We start from the raw sequence: 19403 nt of genomic DNA, 5'->3' as shown, positions 1-19403 counted from the left end.
CCTCTTGACTATTGATTTTCGGCTCATTACTTTAAGGTTTGTGAGTTGAGGCAGGCTCTGTGCTGACAGTGCAAAGCCTGCTTGGGATTCTCTCTTTCTTCCTCTCTGTTCCTCCCCCGCTTGTGCTCTCTCAAATAAATAAACTTAAAAAATTAAAGACTACCTTAAAGATGAGAAAATTGAACATGAAACAGTTTTTGCAGCTGATAGAAAATCTAGAAAGTCAAAAAGAATGTAGAAAAAAAGGAAACAATTTAATAAGAAAATTTGTTAAGACGGCTGCACATAAATGTACAGCAAACGATTTCTCTCTAGCAGTAACTGCCTAAAAGCAGAAGTGGGACCACATATTCCATTCATAATCACAGCAAAAATTCTTAAATTACTTAGGAATAAATGTTAAAAGCCACAGAAGCTGTGTGAAGAAAACTAAAATCTTATGGAAAGACATAAAATAAGTTTTGAACAAATGGAAAAGCATACTTTTTTCTTAGAGAAAAAAAACAATATTAAAGGTTCAGATCTTTCAAAGTTACAATGTAAATATAATGCAAATGAAATTTCTGAAGAAGTTCGGTGGGGGGGCGGGGAGGGTTGTTATTTTAGAATGGAATTAAATGCTCTCAAGTTTACATTGCAAAACAGTTACCAGAAGGAATCAAGAACAGTGTGAAAAAGAAAACAGGCAGATTTGCTTTACCAAAGATACGTCACTAGGGAAATCAATGTGGTCTTGGAACCAGAATAAACACAGATAGTGCAGAAGAGAGGAGGGAGACTAGATGTTTATATATTTGAGAGTTTAACATGTGACTGAGTTGGTATTTCCAAACTATAGAGAAAGAGGAGTCATTTAATAAAAGATGCTAGAAAAACTGATGTCTACTGAAAGAAAATTAAATTATAAAATTAAATGGAAAAAATGTTTTTCATCTTGCAGAAAAATATAGAATATACATACAGTCTAGGAACAGGGGAGATAAATAGGAATCCAAAAGCTATAATAGAAAAATGAACTTATATAGACACACACACACACACATACACACACACACAATTATTGGAAAAGTTGCTATAAATGGCATAGATCATGGATTGTGTAAGAATATTTGCAACAAAAAAATGCAGAGGATTAATAATCCATGATGAAGAAGGAGGTTTGCAAATTTGACTGAAAAAGAGACAAACAACAGAGGAACTGGCTAAAAGAAACACTGCTTTCACAGAGCAGCAAATCCAACAAAATCGATTCATTGTGGCCAGGGAAACACTAGTGACCAGCTGATGAAACCAGTGTGAAAGATTCACCGCTTAGGATAGAGGGTAGAGTTCTTACAAACCAGAAGATAAACAACTGAATTTTCAAAAAAGTTAAGGATATGACCAGTATTTACATCCAATGGACTTTTTAACCTAATCAAAGACATACAAATTAAAACAAAAATGATACAGTTTGCAACTTAATAAAAATTATAATACCAAGCATTATAGGTAAAAGTGTGAAAAGCACAATCCTACGTTTCTCGGGTTTTAACTGAACATTGTAGAGGTCATTTACCCATATTTAGCAAAAAGTGTTAAGGTGTTCATATTCTTTGATCCAGCAATTTATGGAATTTATTCTAGAAAATCACCATCATTAGTTATATAATGATCAATTTAAATGTAGTTTATGTGGGAACACCTTAAATATCTGAAAAACAAAGGAATTTTTAAGATTTCTACACAAGCAAATATTATGCACCCATAAAATGACATCTTAGAAAATCTTTAATGGCACGAATGGAAAAATGAATGAAAAAACAAGTTATGAAACAGTATGTATAGTATGGTCCTATTTGTTAAATGTTTACAGATCTCTTTTTTCAGGACATACATTTTATATACTTATGTATGTATATGTCTATATGTATGTGAGTCTGTCCTCACCAAGTATACACTATTCTGATCTTGCCTTAAATGATCTATTAATACACCAATATTGTAAATTGTGGAAAATGTCAACATGTTTTCATTCTATCTAGAAAATGAAACTTGTTTTAAAGACTCAGAGAAGCAGTGTCTATTGGACAACAGATTGTCAAAACTGAAAAGATTTCATACATTTATACAAAACACCAAAGCTGAACAGATTTAGGATAGGAATGTGAAAATATAGGTCCCTGAAATTATCTGTAGGAACCAAATTCAGTTTGGATAAGCAAAATTGTTCACAAATACACAATTTTTAATTTTACCTTTCCAGGTGAAAGTTGATTTTTTAAGTATTTATTTTGAGAGAAAGTGTGTGTGTGTTGAACGGGGGTGGACCGGAGAGAGAATTCAAAGCCAACTCAGCACAGAGCCCGTCATGGGGCTGGAACTCACAAACTGTGAGATCATGACCCAAGCTGAAATCAGGAATCAGACACTTAGCAGACTGAGCCACCCAGGTGCCCCTAAAAGTTGATTTTTAAGCATAGGATGGTTCTTTCTTAGAAAAAGAGGAGGTACTAATTTTGATTTCTAAGAAAGTAAAAGCAAGATGGGGCAGGTCAACAATGCTAGAGCACTGACCATCACTTTCTGATTCTGAATGCCAGCAGAGGATTAATATCTACACTTCCCAGAGAATGTCTAAGGATGAGTTGGTAGAGATGGAGAGAAATGTGTATCCAAAGGGGAATTAGGGCCTCCCTCTAGAGCCAAGGTCAGTCTCCTCAACGGTTTTGCTTCTGTGCTATGGGAGAGGCATGACTGCAATCAGAGGATAAACCACAAGGTGTGCTAGAGCCCACTTGGAACCTCTCCCAGAGGAAGAGGAAGTCTAGAGGAAGAAAGGAAGGCCGAGGGTAGCAGCCTAAACCTAAACTCCCTTCAGGTGCTCTAAGTGGTCACTCCACCTGGAGGAATAGTGACAGGAATCTGAGCAGATCCCACAGGCCAGGACCTTCTCTGAGCACTTTACAGGTCTTACGTAGTGGATCCTCACAAAACCCTAGGAGAGGCACTGTTATTATCTGCACACACAGAGGAGGCTTATGGTTAACAAGCTAAGGCCGGAGAGCTGGTGAGACGTAGGATCAGAAGCTGCCTGCCTCTACTTTTCATTCCTTAAGTAACTACTCAACTTATACAAAAGCAAAATGAATAATGTTCTCAGTGGGAAGTAGTATTTTCTGTAAGAAAATGGTACTGAGTCCCAATGCCACTTAATTTTCAGTGGGTTTGTGCATGCCCTTTTATTTTGAAGCTGAAAGTTGTCTTATTAGTGTTTTTAGTCTGTCTAAATCTGTCTGTTCAAAGCCATTCTTCAAACTGTTCTGACTAGTGCCAATTTGTCACGCTCATTATTAGCCATGTACTATTATATGTCAGTGTTAAAGTGCCACAGTGAATGATTGTCAAGTTACTAAATCCAACTTTTATCATCTTGGAGTAATTTTTTTTTTTTTAATCTGAAAAACAGTGCACAAAACCAGCAGCCTCAGCATTTTCTTTTAACACAAATGCATCGTAGATGACAAGCTACTTTATTTAAAAGTCTCCAATATAGGGGCGCCTGGGTGGCTCAGTCGGTTAAGCGGCCGACTTCAGCTCAGGTCATGATCTCACGGTCTGTGAGTTCGAGCCCCGCGTCGGGCTCTGTGCTGACGGCTCAGAGCCTGGAGCCTGTTTCAGATTCTGTGTCTCCCTCTCTCTGACCTTCCCCCATTCATGCTCTCTCTCTGTCTCAAAAATAAATAAACGTTAAAAAAATTTTTTTTAATAAAAAAATAAAAGTCTCCAATATATATAGTTAGATTTATGGATTTAGATCTGAGTAATAGAATATAGGCTTATATGTTTTTTTCATTTTTTTTTAAGTTTATTCATTTTTGAGAGAGAGAGACAGAGCCTGAGTGGAGGAAGGGCAGAAAGAGAGAAACACAGAATGTGAAGCAGGCTCCAGGCTCTGAGGTGTCAGCACAGAGCCCGACGTGGGGCTCGAATTCACAGATTGCAAGATCGTGACCCAAGATGAAGTCAGATGCTTAACTGACTGAGCCACCCTGGTGTTCCAGCTTACATGTGTTCTTAATTTTTAAAAAAGTATTAAGGTGAAATCCAAAATAGATTGTACTTTTGTATATTCTCCATGTATTTTAAAGTAGAATGGGGAAAGAATAAAGTTGATAACTGAAATTTCAGACCATCTTGGGTTAAAAAAAAAAAGTTTGTATTTCTGTTGTTCTGCCACTGAACTGTATAGATGGATGTGTTCTTCAGCAGCTATGGGCAGACCAGAATTTCTTCACCCAACTCTTTCATTTGAAACATAAACTTGTCTCACTCCCAGTGAGCTTTTCATATTGAATAGGACTCTTGTAATCATCATGGGCTCAACTTGACATGCTTGGAGACACTCCCTGCTGCATATTACATTTATAAATTCCAGTCATATCTTTTAAACCTCTGTTGGTTACTTAAACCTGACTGATGTATTAAATATTCCCTCAGTCTCAGCCTTAGACTAAAAATTAAGATTTGAAGTACTAAGTGTCCTGTTCTTCCAGGAGAGGAAAAGAAACATTTATGGGCCCACATGAGTGTGGTTGTTCTAACAGAGTAGTAGCTTTACATAATAATAATAATAATAATAATAATAATAATAATAATAATAAAGTTTGAAACTTTCCAGAAGACACAGTATCAGCAACAGAACAGATTATTTTCTAAGCGCCATACAGACAGATGGCAGGTGGCTAGATAGTTGAGATTACAACTCTAGATGCTATCTAAAAAGCAATGAGATCTTTTAAAAATGGATATTACTGATGGCAGCCATCTTAATTTGCATATTTTAAAGTATGTTGTTTTCATACCAAAAGCTTTAAAGGCCGTATAAATCCTTTGCACTTGAAGGAACTTAATCTATTATTGCATTATTTTAGCCCCATTACAAGCTGATACATGTAATGAAGGCACATTTCAACTTTTGAATATGCATTTTGTTATTGTCACTTTGGAACGAAGCATGCCCCTCGAGTCTGCTAACCCTCACCTGTTACCTTCTGGGAGGAAACTAACAGGTCCAGTAGTAATGGCTGCTCTAGTCTTAGAGGCCAGGAGGTCTTGATAGGATGTCAGTGAAAAGTAAGCTCCTCTATTAGTGATAAAGGGTTGTGTGTGGCTCTGGGTTATCTGGAGACAAGAAACGTACTATAAAGTTTACGAAGTATCAAGGTACCTCAGGGTGTAAAAGCCTTTCTCCATCTTCTCTCTTGCTCTGGCTTTAATGCGTTTCTGAGTCTCTGTGATTCTTTTTTTTAAATTTTTTTTAACATTTATTTTTATTTTTGAGACAGAGAGAGACAGAGCACGAATGGGGGAGGGACAGAGAGAGAGGGAGACACAGAATCGGAAGCAGGCTCCAGGCTCTGAGCCATCAGCCCAGAGTCTGACGCAGGGCTTGAACTCAGTGACCGCAAGATTGTGACCTGAGCTGAAGTCGGAAGCTTAACCGACTGAGCCACCCAGGCACCCCTGAGTCTGTGATTCTTAAGGATCCAGTGCACCTCAAGGGAAATGAGAAGCAAGGTATAAGCCGGCTCTTCTCCCTTCCCCAGTTCTCCTGCTCACTCAATGTTAGCAGCTAACATTTATTGAGTATTTACTATATATACTTTTGACCCTATTTTTGTGTTTTTATATGTATTAGCTCATTTGATGCTCTCAACAACCCTGTGAAGTAGTTTGTAGATACAGGAACTAAGCTACAGAGACAAGTAATTAGTCAGTAAGAGGCAGAGCTAGGATTTGAACCCAAACGGTCTCCTTCCCCAGCTCTCCGTGCTCTACACAGCAGGGTTTCTAGAATTTTTCACTTAGGAACATTTCTGTAAGTGCTACCAACACAGTCTTAAAACTTGCCGTTTGTACAGTGAACAGACAGGTGTTTGCATACACGCCCTTCTCCATGGGTTGCCCAGAAAAAATAGAAAGCAAGGGCACTTTAGTTTCTTACTAGTATGGCCTGTCCTTTTGATACCAGTTTGTGAGCATGAAGGGCCACGTGTGGAAGGAAGGCGGGCTCGTAGGAGCCCCCTGCTCAGGAGGAGCCCTGTGAAGTGGTTTGGGGTGACTGAGGATGGTGGCAGCTGCTGGGGGAGGCCGTGGATGAGTGAGGCTGAGGAGACTGGCAACCTTTTCAGGGCAGGGTGTGGGCAGGTGAAGCAGAAATGTTGACTGATTGCAGCGGAGTTTTGAAAGTAAGTGAAATGAGCACCCGGTTCTGAATAAGAGGCTAAGCGGCATGACGAGTGACAAAACGTGTCCTGTTATTTTCCCGTCGTGAGATGAAGTGGACCCCCCGCTGGAGTCAAAAAAGGTCCAGCCTCGCCTTTTTTTGTAGGCGTTCTGATCCAACTCCACCAGAGCCGTCCTGCGCGGGCCTTCTGTCCCCCTCCGCTCTCCTATCAACAATGCTCAGCATCCCTAAAACACTGTCCTCCAATTTTGAATCTAAGCCTTGTTGACATAGGTATTTTCATTTTCTAGACCACAGTCCTAATTAAGGACTGATTATATCTATCAGACACTTAGGAAACCAGACTGCAAGCCAGTCCTTATCCTGAAGTAAATCACAGAGTAAAGGAGACAGTAGACATTTACAGAAGACCTAATCATTAAAAAAGCAAGGAGAACAATCTCTAATAGTAAGGTCAATGGGAAGGGTAAACATGGTGAGTTAAGGTGGGAAGTTGCTTTGTGTCTTGTTCATATTGGGGTAAAATTTAAATGCTATGAAGTGCATGGGTCTTAAATGCACACAGTTGGGTATATTCCACACCCTAATCAAGATCCAGAGTGTTCCAGCCACCTAGAACACTTCCTTGTGCTCCTTACCGATCAGTTCTCACCCCCGTGGCAGCCACTGTTTGGATTTCTATTCCCACAGATTAATTTTGCCTGCATCATACATTTCTGTAATGAATCAAAGCCCAGATCCAAGGGCTCTCACTGAAGAGGGCATGGTATGGAAGAAAGCAACATTCAGAGATTGTGCACCAACATGCTGTGTGCATTGGGCAAAAAGCTTAACCTCTCTGGCCCTTGTATACAGGATTCAAGTAGGCGATCCTCATGTTTCTTTAAGGATTTACTACTCCTGCTTACATTTCTAATCTCAGAGACACCACCATCCACTCAGTACCCTGAGCCAGAACACAGGAGCTCATTCCACCTTATCCTCCCACATCCAGTTGACCGCTCTTATCGTGTCAGCTCTCTTGTAATTTTTTTAGACATGTCACTTCCTTTGGCCCCTACCTCACTGTCATTTCTTGCCTTGTCATGACCATCAAATTACTCTTACTACCTCTCTTGCCCGTGGTCCTCTCCAGACCATTCTTGTCACTGCCCCCAACGTAATCATTGCCAAAATGAAACACATTCTCATCCCTTCTCTGTTGATAATCATTAAGTGCTTCTCCACCATCTAAGGTGCTTCTCTGTCGCTTACAGAATAGAGTTCACATTCTCAAGTTTGACCAGATGCCTCCAGTGTACTTGTGAGCCCCTTAGCCCCACTATGCTCTCTGGGCCCACTGCACCTGCCTGGCCAGCTCCCTCCCCTCCCCTCCTTCCCCTCCCCTATTAGGGCACTGTTTATGCAGCTGTCTCCCTGATTCTCTTATTCTCTTATGAACTCTTTTTTTTTTTTTTAATGTGTTTTTTTTTTTTTTTTTTTTTTTTTAATGTTTATTTATTTTTGAGAGAGAGAGAGACAGAGTGCAAGAAAGGGAGGGGCAGAGAGAGAGGGAGACACAGAATCCGAAGCAGGCTCCAGGCTCTGAGCCATCAGCCCAGAGCCCGACGCGGGGCTCGAACTCACGGACCGCGAGATCGTGACCTGGCTGAAGTCGGACGCTTAACCGACTGCGCCACCCAGGCGCCCCTCTTATGAACTCTTGAGTGAGATTAGAGATTATGTTCTCCTTCTCTCGTGTTCTCTCTCTCTCTCTCTCTCTCTTCTCTCCAGCATCTGGCATGTGACTTTGCTAAAAACACTTAACCCCAAAGTAATTAATCAGGAGACTGCTAAGGATGATGGTGTCCTGGCAGGGTCTCACTTGGACTTCAAGCTGATATGGTTTTAAAAAATAGAAAAATCACATAAAAAATGTTAAAAATTAAAAAAAATTAAAAATCATGTGGAAGTTTTCATGCATTTCTGACCACTTCACTAAGTCTAATTCTGAGTGTTTCTTTCCAGTACTATCATAGCAATAATGAGTTAAAGGTAAGAAATTCTGTGTTTTTATTTGGAAAGAAGGTATATTAATAAGAGGTATCAAAGCAGTGACTCCCCCTGGTATAAAAGGGCTAATCCTTTTATTTCTACCTCAAACCTGACTTAATGTGCTTATCCATTTAGTTCTAGAATGACAGGTTACTCTTTCTGTGAAGATAATTTCTTTCTAAAGGTTTTGGTGGTGATTAGCAAACAGATAAAAGACTAAAAATGACGGGTAAATTTATTGACCCAAATGCCTAGAAACACCAGTATTTAAATAGCCCTTTTTGTTCACCGTGGCTCTCTCTGTCCCGATTCCACCCCCACCCCCACCCCCGTTTTTGGTTCTGCCTTGTGGTTTGCATCAGCATTACTACCCCCATTGATCATCACTCAGTCTGTATTTTCATCTCTTCCAAAACCTAGGGAAGAACCTTGATGCCGTCCATGACATCACAGTGGCGTACCCTCACAACATTCCTCAGACAGAGAAGCACCTTCTCTACGGCGACTTTCCCAAGGAGATCCACTTCCACGTGCACCGCTACCCAGTGGACACTCTCCCCGCCTCCAGGGAGGGCCTCCAGCTCTGGTGCCATAGGCGGTGGGAGGAGAAGGAACAGAGGCTGCGCTCCTTCTACCAAGGGGAGAAGAGCTTTCACTTCACCGGCCACACCATAATTCCACCTTGCAAGTCTGAGCTGAGGGTCTTTGCGGTCAAACTGCTCTCTATACTTTATTGGACCCTGTTCAGCCCTGCAATGTGCCTCCTCATATATTTGTACAGTCCTGTTCGGTGGTATTTTATCATCACCGTTGTTGTCTTTGTGCTACAAGAGAGAATATTTGGTGGACTGGAGATCATTGAACTTGCATGTTACCGTTTTTTACACAAGCAGCCACATTTAAATGTAAAAAAAAAATGAGTGAGATCGTAGGGTAACAACCCAAAGGTCTTTTGGAGATGTGTTGAGCCTTTTTAAATGGAGGTGCATTTTTGCATGACTATGTCAGATATTTCTACTACCATCATTATTTGTTAAAGATATTTTGCACTTAGTTTTGTGGGAAAATATTGCTACACACGATTTTTTTTTTTAAATCTCTGAATGTAATTTCAATACACGAAGCAGGGAGCGATCGCTGTGAAATAACTCGGGCCAGAGTTTTATTAAGCAATCGCTAGGCTGTTAAGGTACACATACACGATTTTCCTACAGGCCCAGTCCTCTTCCCTAACCAATTCCCCAGCCAACTCCCCAGACAAGAAGCAGATCTGGGGCTTGGGAGCACTGGCTCAGATCAAGTGCTGGCACTTGACTGTTGAGGTGAGGGCCCTTCTTCCCAGCTCCCTCCCTCGGCACTGTCCCCACACTCATTTCTACACCAGTCAGACCACTGCAGCCTTCCTTAAGGCCAGAGACCAGAAATCCCTTGCCCTTAAACCAACCATTTCGATAAGAAGCCCTTCATTACTCATAAAACCTTGGCATTTAGCCTTGCACTGACCTAGACATCAGAAGACCACCTGTGCCCTCTTTTCACACGAAGACCTGGACGTGTCTCAGGGAGCAACCACAGGCTCTCCACTTAGAAACCTTGGTTTGAGTTTTTAAAGATAGGAATTAATACAGTTCTTCATTTCTACGTACTCTAGCATGTTCAGTGCTGGGGTCTCTGCTGCTTATTGGCAGGTGTAGCTCTTTCTGCGTAAAAACGATACACATCACATCACTTACCTTTCTAAAGGAACAGCATAGAGAAGGTTCTGTTCTTGGAGTCAGAAATTCTCGAAGTTGTGTCTTTTGAAATATTTCTTTCAAACCTGCCCCCAGAGAGAAAGTTATTGTTTTTCTTGTACGTGCATAGGTATCTGTAACATCTGCCACAAAAACAACAGCATTTGCAGACGGGGCAGTAATGGTTTATCCTAAATTATTCAACCCTCATAGCCTTGACAAATTTTACTCTTGGAACCAAAATGGTAGCACGAAAATGAACCCCTTTTTAAGGATAACCAGGGCTCGCTCACTCTTTTTAGGCCCAGGCTTCTTTTCAGTAGTAAAATTCAGACCCACTTTTGACCAGTTGTTTGCCTCAGTAGTCCTCGATTTGGAGCCCATGGGAAATCCAGCAAACCAACAGCACCACTCTCCTCTGAGGCAGAGGTGCGGGGTCATGTTCCCCACCCTGCTGGGGCCAGGCACTGTGCTTTTCGTCATAGGACGGGGGTGCTGGTCAGAGGCAGTGAAAAGCCTTTAGCTGTTAGCAAACCCGTCTACTTCACCCCTGCCTTGAACCAGCCTCAAAAGCCATTGCTTTATTACTCTTTTGGCATGAATGCCTTCTCTTTTTGCTCCACAGCGACTTTTAGCCCGACAATTGAAGTGTGCATTGCCATGAAAGGTGAGCACATCGTGAGCCCAACTTACGGAGGACATTCTTTCAGAGTACAGGTTGCGCGTACGACGCTGTTGACACATCACCTCTCCTGGGAGGGACCTGACCAGTGCCGCGCAGACATGCACCAGCCTGTATTTATCTGCTCCCCCCAAGGCTGTTCTTAATGCTGCCTGGAGCTACTAATTCGTTATTATGAACATCTGCTCTAAACCCAGCTGTTGAATCTCCTGGCTTTTTCAGGTGTTTTCTTTTTTAGCTTTTTTTTTTTTTTCCTTAATGAAAGAGTTTTCTAATTTAGGTTTCTCTCAGACTTCCTTTTGGTTATATTTGGAAACATAGAAGGAGTTTCACAGTCAGCATCGCATTCACATTGTCCTGGGCGATAGAGAAAAGCTGTGTTTCCCGCCCCACACTTTATACTGCCGCCCGCTGCCCTCTTCCAGCTTCTCATGGCTCCTGGTTTAAGTATAACCTCCATATGAGGCGTGAGATCCGTAAAAGAGGAAATCTTTTTTTTTCTTTCGTAGAAAATGTTTTCCTTTTGATCATAAAAAAATACACATAGAAGATTCAAACTTTGTTTTATCTACCCAAAATTCGTACACACTAGAACTGGGGAATAATAGACCTTGTACCTGCTGAATCAGGAATGATAACTTCAAAAAGAAAAAAGCTGCTTCTTGTTGGTTTTTTGGTTTTGGGGGGAGGGGGTATTTGTGTTTTTGCAACAAGGCGTCTTTTAAAATCATAATTATTTGTGTTCCTACATATTGGTCCTTTTCTTTTAAAAAGTGTTCAAGATCTATTCATTTGATGATTTGGAACTCAGAGCTTTGTAAAATTGGTAACAAAACGTCAAGCAGGAAGTAATTGAACTTTGGTGTCGTGATCGGCCTCAGGAATGCACCCCCCCTTCCCACCCCTCACCCTGGACTCCACAGCTACTTGTCAGGCTGCGTCTACACACCGTACCCCACCTCACACCCTCTCAGGCCCTTGAAGGTAAACCCATTGGAGCGTGAAACATTTACAGTACTGTCTGTCCAATTTGCTCGATCTTCACTGTTTAGAAGCGTTTTAACTGAAGTGTGGTTTGTGTGGGCCGTGAACCATTGTAGTTGAAGTAGGCACCTGTAGGGAAGGGCACCGGCCAGGTCACACGTTCTAGCAGACCCCACTGATGAAGCAGGCCAAAGCCATCGTGCAAATCAGCAGAAGCAAGTGGTGAGAGGCAGGAAGAAAACACGGTCAACGGCCGTAATTTGAAAGTCCTACTAAAACCCTTCCTTGTTTGTTATAACACTAACCCACAGCTTAGGGAGAAATACCAGCTTCCCTTCACGTCACTTTGAAATTCATTCCTTCCTCCTCACCACATCAGGAGTCGGACATTGGTGGCCAAGCCCGAATTCTGCAGAAAGGGGGCCCTTCTCGTTTCACCCGGGCCGCGACCATGATGCCCCTGTGCACTTCCCTAATCGACACTCTGCTGGAGGGAGCCTGTTGGTAGCCAACTGTTTACATTTCTTTATATAAATAATGTGCTTTCAGTGCCTTAGTTACGGGTCCCTTTCTTTTTCTTGTTCCAGGAATTCTGCAATGTGTTTCTTAGGTAAAAGTCTCTCTTTGCTACTCACTGGGAAGAAAATGGTTTGTAAACACTGGTCACTGTCGTAAACTCTGTGATGACATCCAGAGAGGAGAGCTAGATGCTGAGGTGGCTTTTGCCTTAGAGCTGTTATTTATGCCGTAGGAAACAAAAACGGTCCCGTCACACCATGAGCTTCAGATTGGAGATGACCCAAAAGCCGCCTTGTACCGACCTTAAGTTTTTATTTCAGAAGAGAATCTTGGTTTTGGTAATTTATTTTTTAAAAGATTATGTACAAAACACCAAGTTTTAAAAATAACTCACAGAATGGCCTTAGTTTTCAATGTCCACTGGTATGTTTGTGAGTTGTGTTATCTGTAATTTACATCCCAGAATAAAGTGGAATGAATTAGATACAGTTTGCCCATGTGTCATGTTTCTGTTCTTGCCGGGCGACTGGGTGCTACTTTCTTTTCCCACGTTGGTAAAGCCATACAGTATGTAGTATAAAGAGATCCTCATCAGGGCTCTTTCTTTCACAGATGTTTAAAAAAAAAAGCCCACACACAAAGGGAATATACCTCTTCGATAACTGGAAAAAGTCTAGGGGCCACAGTCGAATTTAGGTCTCAGTAAATGTCATCAGAACTTGGTTTTCCTCCCATTTTTCTCAGTTCAGCCCTGAGGGCGATTTGGTTATTTCACACTAGTGGGGCTGTAATGGCAGATCTCCACACCACCAGCTGCAAGAGGGAAATGGGACTCTGCACCCACCATCACTGTCAGGGAGTATGTAACTGGGAAAGCAAATCTTGGAGCAAAGCCTTGAATCAAAGCATGAAAATGTGCCTGGCAAGTATGCTTGCACACACACAAACACACGCACACAAAGCATGGAACCTAAGGGTGGCAGAATATGCTACCCCAAAATACGGCTATAGTTAAACACATGCCACCCAAACTATGCCACTTGGGTGCATTGCTGGTTTTGAGCTATAAGCACTTGAAAAGCAGCAAACAGAGGGAAAGACTTTCTATGAACGGCCCTCATCTGCCTGAAGACCCATTCTCATTCCCCAAAAGGACTCAACAGCCATAAACCCCCACCCTGGGAGTTTCATCAACCAGCGAGGGTGGACTCCTGTCACAGGAGAGAAGATGAAGTCAACATCACACCCAGATCTTCTAAGGGCCAGTACATCTTTCCTAAAAGTCATTGACTCCCCGAAGAGGCCTCCCTCACTCCCCTCTTCCCCTTCCTGATGAAGGTGTTATTTAATCCTGAGTTCTTTGTTGTTGTTTTTTTTTTAAGTTTATTTATTCTGAGAGAAACAGAGACAGCAGGGGAGGGGCAGAGAGAATCCCAAGCAGACTCCACGATGTCAGCACGGAGCCCACTGCAGGGCTCCATCTCACCAACCATGAGACACCCAGGCATCCCTAATCCCGAATTCTAAGCTATCTCTGGGAGTCACTCCTTTTTCCTTGGGTATCTCTATGTATACCTGAGGGATACATGTTAATAAATTTCTGATTGTCTTCCTCGTGTTAATCTGTTATCACCAAGACAAGAACTCAGAAGGGTAGAGGGAAAATTATTTTTCCTCTCCTGCAGAACCTGTCCTGTAAACTCTACCATGCCTGCCGCTCTGTCTTCAGGGTCTACAAGCATTTTGCTTGAAGGATTCACTCTGAGGGGAGCCCACGGTGTCATTCTCTAGCAGAGGGACACCCAGGGACCGAGGAGCCCAGATCTTGAGAGCTGGTTTCAAGGACTGGGCCATAGCCTGGTGGGATTTCCACACACTGTTGATGCAAGGGAGAGAGAGGAGAGCATAGTCTTGCTAGATGCCCACTTGTCCTCCACATTACTCACTTTACTGATAAATTGTGTACAGGGCTTAAGCAACTCCCAGTGGAGTATGGCTTTCTGATGAGGCATTTTAAATGCCAGCCAGTGAGCCCTAGGGTGTGTACAGAAGCTCATCTATGCGTGTGCAATGCTTATTGCATTTTTGTGCCATCGACTTCGTGCTAATCTTCGTGTCAAAATATTTTAACAGAAGTAAATTGCTAAGAGGCAATGTGTGCTCTGCTGGCTGTGCTTGACTTGTCGCAGGATCCACGTGATGACCAGAGCCTGTGGTTGCTGTGTCCCTATATCCTCCCAGGGGCAAACCTAGTGGGAAAGAGCCCAGGGGACCGCTTCCCCAGTGGCCCAACAAAAACCCTAAACTGGGTTTCAGTGATTATTCCTGAACTGCTCACTTGCCCAGAAACCCTGTGTGGGTTGAGTTCCTGGGTTGCTTGCCACCTCCCGGAGTAGGGGTGGAGTTTGGTCCCTCGTCCCCGGGATGCGTGTCGGGGATGGATGGATTTTAAGAGGACTGTTATTGAGAATAGGATGGGGTGACAGTGGATGGCCACACGGCCACCTCAACTGTGAGAGCTCCCATGTCTCCTAATGCGGCCCAAGCAGGTCAACAAGGTGTCCAGCCGGGGTTGCTGGTCCTGCACAGTGGGAGCCTTCTCCATCAACAGTAGGGGGTATTTGGGAACCCAGGTGTCCTCCATGGTTGTGCACAGACCATCTCATCAACGACTGGTCCCTCTGAATTCTTCTGTTACTGCTTCCACACACAACACCCAGACTCAAGCAAGACAACATGGACAACATTTTTCTCTCCATGGGGATTTGTTAAAGTAACGACACTGCAGCTCTGACGCCCCTCCATGTCCCAGCACTGCACACGCACCTGCAGTGTCACTCAGTCTTCCCTCACCTGCCTCCGAGTGTGTCCTTCCTTCCTGGTGCATTAGATCCGACAAATCTGGGGACCTGTTACCAGCTCTCCCTGCTCCACGGTCTCTACGTACCGACCTCAGAACACCTGACCTGGTTTGATCGTGGAACCCCCTTCTCACAGTCCCCAGTGGCCTCCTGCTGACTGCCAGACAGCCTACTCCCAACCCAGCCAACCAGTCCTCGGGACTGTCCCCAGGTGTGAACCGGTTCACATGAATGTACCTGACTGCTTCTTGCCCCTTCCCACCTTCACACAGAGCCCTCACACGTGAAAGGCATTTCTGTCACCAACCCACGACCAGTCAAATCCCACTTTTTCTCTCACGTTTTCATGATCAATTTAGCTTAAAATGTCCTCTTGCCACAAAGTCATTTCTCTGCAGCTCATGCTTGACTGCATTACATACTATCTTGTGTTATAGTTATTTTTCAGTCTTATCACCCCAGCTGGAATATAAGCTTCTGGAAAGCCAAGATAAGGATGCCTCACATTTCTCTTTTCCATTCTTTTTTGCACAATAAATTCTTACTGGTGATTCCATGGGAGTCATTCAGAAAGGACTTAGTGTAGCTCTAAACTAAAGCTGGGTGCAAAAATTTACAAATTTAAAATAACAAAAAAATCAAAATGCAAAGCCGTCTACATCTGGGGGATGATTCATTGTTTTTTGTTTTTTACAAGAATCAAATCATTTTGACTGATATTATGATTTACATGATATATTAGCATGTCAACTATTAAAAATGGAAACTTGGGCGGTGGGGGTGGGGGCGGCGTGGGGAGCCTGGGTGGTTCAGTTGGTTAAGCACCCAACTCTTGGTTTTGGCTCAGGTCATGATCTCAATGTTTGTGGGTTCGAGCCTTGCATCAGGCTCTGTGCTGATAGCATGGAGTCTGCTTGGAATTCTCTACCTTCCTCTCTCTGCACACCCCTTTCATGCTCTGTCTCTCTCAAAATGAATAAATAAGCTTTTTAAAAAAAAAAAGTCAGAAAAAGTAGACATTTGGCTTAAAATGTACATCCTCAAGAAGATGTCCAACTAATCTCACTTTCCTCCAACTATGCCTATGGCGGAAAATTTCCCAAGTTCTAACGTAATGATTACGCGTTTACCTTTGTCCCACAATCCCACCTTGAGAAATCTATGCCAAAAACATTGGCCAAAAGGAATGATAAGATGCGTACACAAAACTCTTCCTGCTAGCTTTGTTTGTAGGGATAAAATCCTGGAAACAACTGAGAAGCTCATGGGAGGGAGTAACTGAGTACACTACAATGTGATCCCGTGACTGGGTTGTGTACAGCTGTCCAGTGGCATGATGAACATCTGTGTAGACACTGTGATAGGGGACTTTTCTCTAGAATATTATGTTAAGTGAAAAAAGAAAGGTGGAGAACAATGTGTATCCTCAGGCTGCCTTGTATCAAAGGAGGTGAAGCCATACAGATGCGTGCACACAGGCTTATGTTAAAACTAGTTCATTAGTCATTTCAAAATATGAATCATGAAAGTAAAATGGCAACATGAAGAAGGAGGAAGGGAACGTGACAGGTGGGACCACAGTAGAAGCTAGGCTTCTTTGACTACGTCTTATTTTTACATGATACACTTGACTTGGGAACCAAGTGGATGTTTTATGTAATTATAAAATTCAATGAAAAAATGAAAAAGCAACTTCTAGAAATCAAAAGAAAAATGAAGCAAAGGAACATAACATATCAGGTGTGTGGATTAATGAGGCAGAGAGGAATTACTTCAGGGAATTATAATGTAGATCCTTAATGGTATATATCCTAAGGACAAAAAGAATTACAAAAAAAAAAAAAAAATCTCAAATTGTTTTTGTCATCATACTCTTAGTAATGATAGCTATTTTCTGAAATTATTGTGTTTATTTTCAGATAATCCTGCGAGGGATTATGATGTCATTGCTAGGAACCAAGAGTTTCATTGTTAAAGGAAAAACATTTTATATAAAAAATTTTTTAAGTTAACCCAAATCCCCATAATTCTAAATTTGAACTGAAAACGATCAGAACGAATCAATGACGAATGGATAAGCAGAGCCCTGGGTGGTGGTCGTGCAGCTCGTGGTGGGTGTGCGAGCCTGCATCATTCTGGTCTCTCTAAACCGTGTCCACTTTGGATAATAAGCTGTTCAAAGAAACTGTTGCTAAATAATCGACCTCAAGAGCTCCATGCATGTCTCAGCTCCCCTGGCTGATTAGAAGAAGGCAGGGGGAGTCTAAAGAAGAGAGCAGGGTGTGTGGGGGCTGCAGGGGCCGCATCTAGTACGAGTTTCTTCACAGCAGTGGGGCTCTGAGCGAATCCCTTATTCTCCCTGAGCCAGGGCTGGGGGCCTGTCCCAGGGCAAGCTGCTGCCCCTCAGCCTGTCCTGGGCCATCCGGCCAGGTAGACACGAGCTTGCACGAATCCGCCCAGCTCTTCTTCCTAAGAGATGCCCGCCTGCAATCTCTCCCTGGGGGTCCCCTTGCAGGGACCTCATGGGCACCGCGGCTCGTGCGAGCAAGCAGGCACCCGGACAGTGCTCCCTCTGGCCTGGTCCCCAGGCGTAAGCTCTGCCTCTGCCTCCCTCTGAGGCCAGGACTCTCCAACCAGCTCACGTGGGTCACCTGCTATGATACCTGCACCCACGTCCCACTCCCTGAGACACTGATTTAATTGCTCAGGTGTGCGGCCTGGGCATTAGGAGCCGTTGAGGCTCCCCAGGTGACTCTAATAAGGTGTCTACCTTCTTAGAGCTCAGAGTGAGGGGGTCCACTCTTTAGGCCCCCATGCCCCTGACCATAAAATGAGCCTTTGGTCTGAGATGTTCTGGAAATCTGGATGATTTGTGAGGTGATTTAATTCAGTAAATATTTATTAACTACTTACTGGATGTAAGGCCCAGGCTTAGGACTGGGAAAGGAGCCAAGACAAATAAGCTTTATGCTTTGCCCTTCCTGCCCACATACACGCTTGCTTTTTTTCTTTCCCCCAAAACCGCTGTTTATGAAGCGCCACCTTCCAGGTGTGAAGCCAACCAGACAGAAAGGAAGAGGGTAAATAAGAGAAGGCATCCTGGCCGCGGCATAGCCCTGTACCTGGTGCCAAAGTTTGGCCACAGACAGGACCGGAGACTCCCCGAACGCACCTGGCAAACAGAAGGCACCAGCCCGGTGACTGCTTTGTCCGCCCCGTAGGGCTAAGCAGGCAATCCGCACAGCAGCTGGCAGCACGATTTCCAGAAACTTTGGTAAGACGACAAGTAACCACAACCCACAGCGGGAACTTCCCATCCCCTGGGCTGGCTGGAGAGGGTCCGTCATCTCTTAACCTCTTTGCTCCATAAGGGCTCCGCTCCAACAGGAAATGGCCATTAGTGACCGGCACTTGCCGGGGAGTCTAGTAGCAGCCTCGTCCCCTGGTCTGTCCCTCTGGGTCCAGGGAGTGGGCCAGGGAAGGGGCCCGACTGCTCAGAGGGCGTGAGGGCACAGTGAGAGATGCAGGGCTGGGCCTGCAGCCAGAAGCCAGCGCACATGGGGCCTTGAGGAAGAATGAGGTCGTTCGGAGAAGGAGAGTTGGGCAAACAAAGGGCCCAGCTCCCCCTCGCCTGCCTCCTGCTTTGGAGATGACTTCATTTGTCCTCAGGTACATGGGACCAGAGGGCCGGCCGCCTTGAAGAACCGACCCATGACTCTATCCGGGAGAGCCACTGAGGATGCAAAGTCGGCTATGGGTCCTTGTGAGGATGTGGCTGGGGAAACAGTAGGCAGGGGCAGGTCTGGCTTCGTGGGCATCCTGGGCAGCCGCACCGAATCCCTGGGCTCAGAAGGGCCCCACACTTGGTTCAACGCTCTGTTCTCACTGTCCGGAAGCTCTTAATAGTTTTCTGAACAAGGGGCCTCACATTTTCCCCTTGCACAGGGCCCCACGAATTGCATGGCCAGTCCTTGCTGGAGGCCGTAGCAGACTCAGGAAAGTCTAATTTAGAATCATCGCCCTCAGCCCTGCTGCTCATGGAAATCACCAGATGCTCTTTAAAACTACAGGCAGCCAGCCCTCCCCAGAATGGGGATGGCACGGGCATCAGTGTTGTGTCCACCCCCCCCCCCCCCCCGCCGCTGCCCCCTGGGGCAGTTTTCACGTGCAGCCAGGCTTCACAGAAGCTCACGGGCTCCCATTCCCTGGGGCAGAGACTGGATGGATCTCATTAATCCTGGAACCAACACACAGCCGGTGCTCAAAAATCATTCCCCTCCACCCATCCAAATCCTTTACACTAAAACCCCACGTGCGACCTACACCGGTTTCACTGCCTCTTGAGACCTTGGGGCTAAAAC

The 19403-nt window shown here is 44.0% G+C and overlaps 1 protein-coding gene across 1 annotated transcript in view; it reads left to right on the top strand.

Moving 5' to 3' along the window:
• LCLAT1 (lysocardiolipin acyltransferase 1) overlaps nt 1-12672 on the top strand; it is a 183454-nt gene extending 170782 nt beyond the window's left edge. Inside the window, exon 6 of the mRNA XM_030311367.1 lies at nt 8684-12672. Within this exon, the coding sequence (XP_030167227.1) occupies nt 8684-9183 (500 nt within the window). The 3' untranslated portion in view covers nt 9184-12672. The remainder of the gene's footprint in view (nt 1-8683) is intronic.
• Nucleotides 12673-19403: the final 6731 nt, after the last annotated feature.

This window comes from Lynx canadensis, chromosome A3, assembly GCF_007474595.2.
Source record: "Lynx canadensis isolate LIC74 chromosome A3, mLynCan4.pri.v2, whole genome shotgun sequence".
In the NCBI taxonomy this organism is placed as follows: domain Eukaryota; kingdom Metazoa; phylum Chordata; class Mammalia; order Carnivora; family Felidae; genus Lynx; species Lynx canadensis.
Note: the sequence above shows the minus strand (reverse complement) of the source record. Positions and strands in the feature narration are given on the sequence as shown.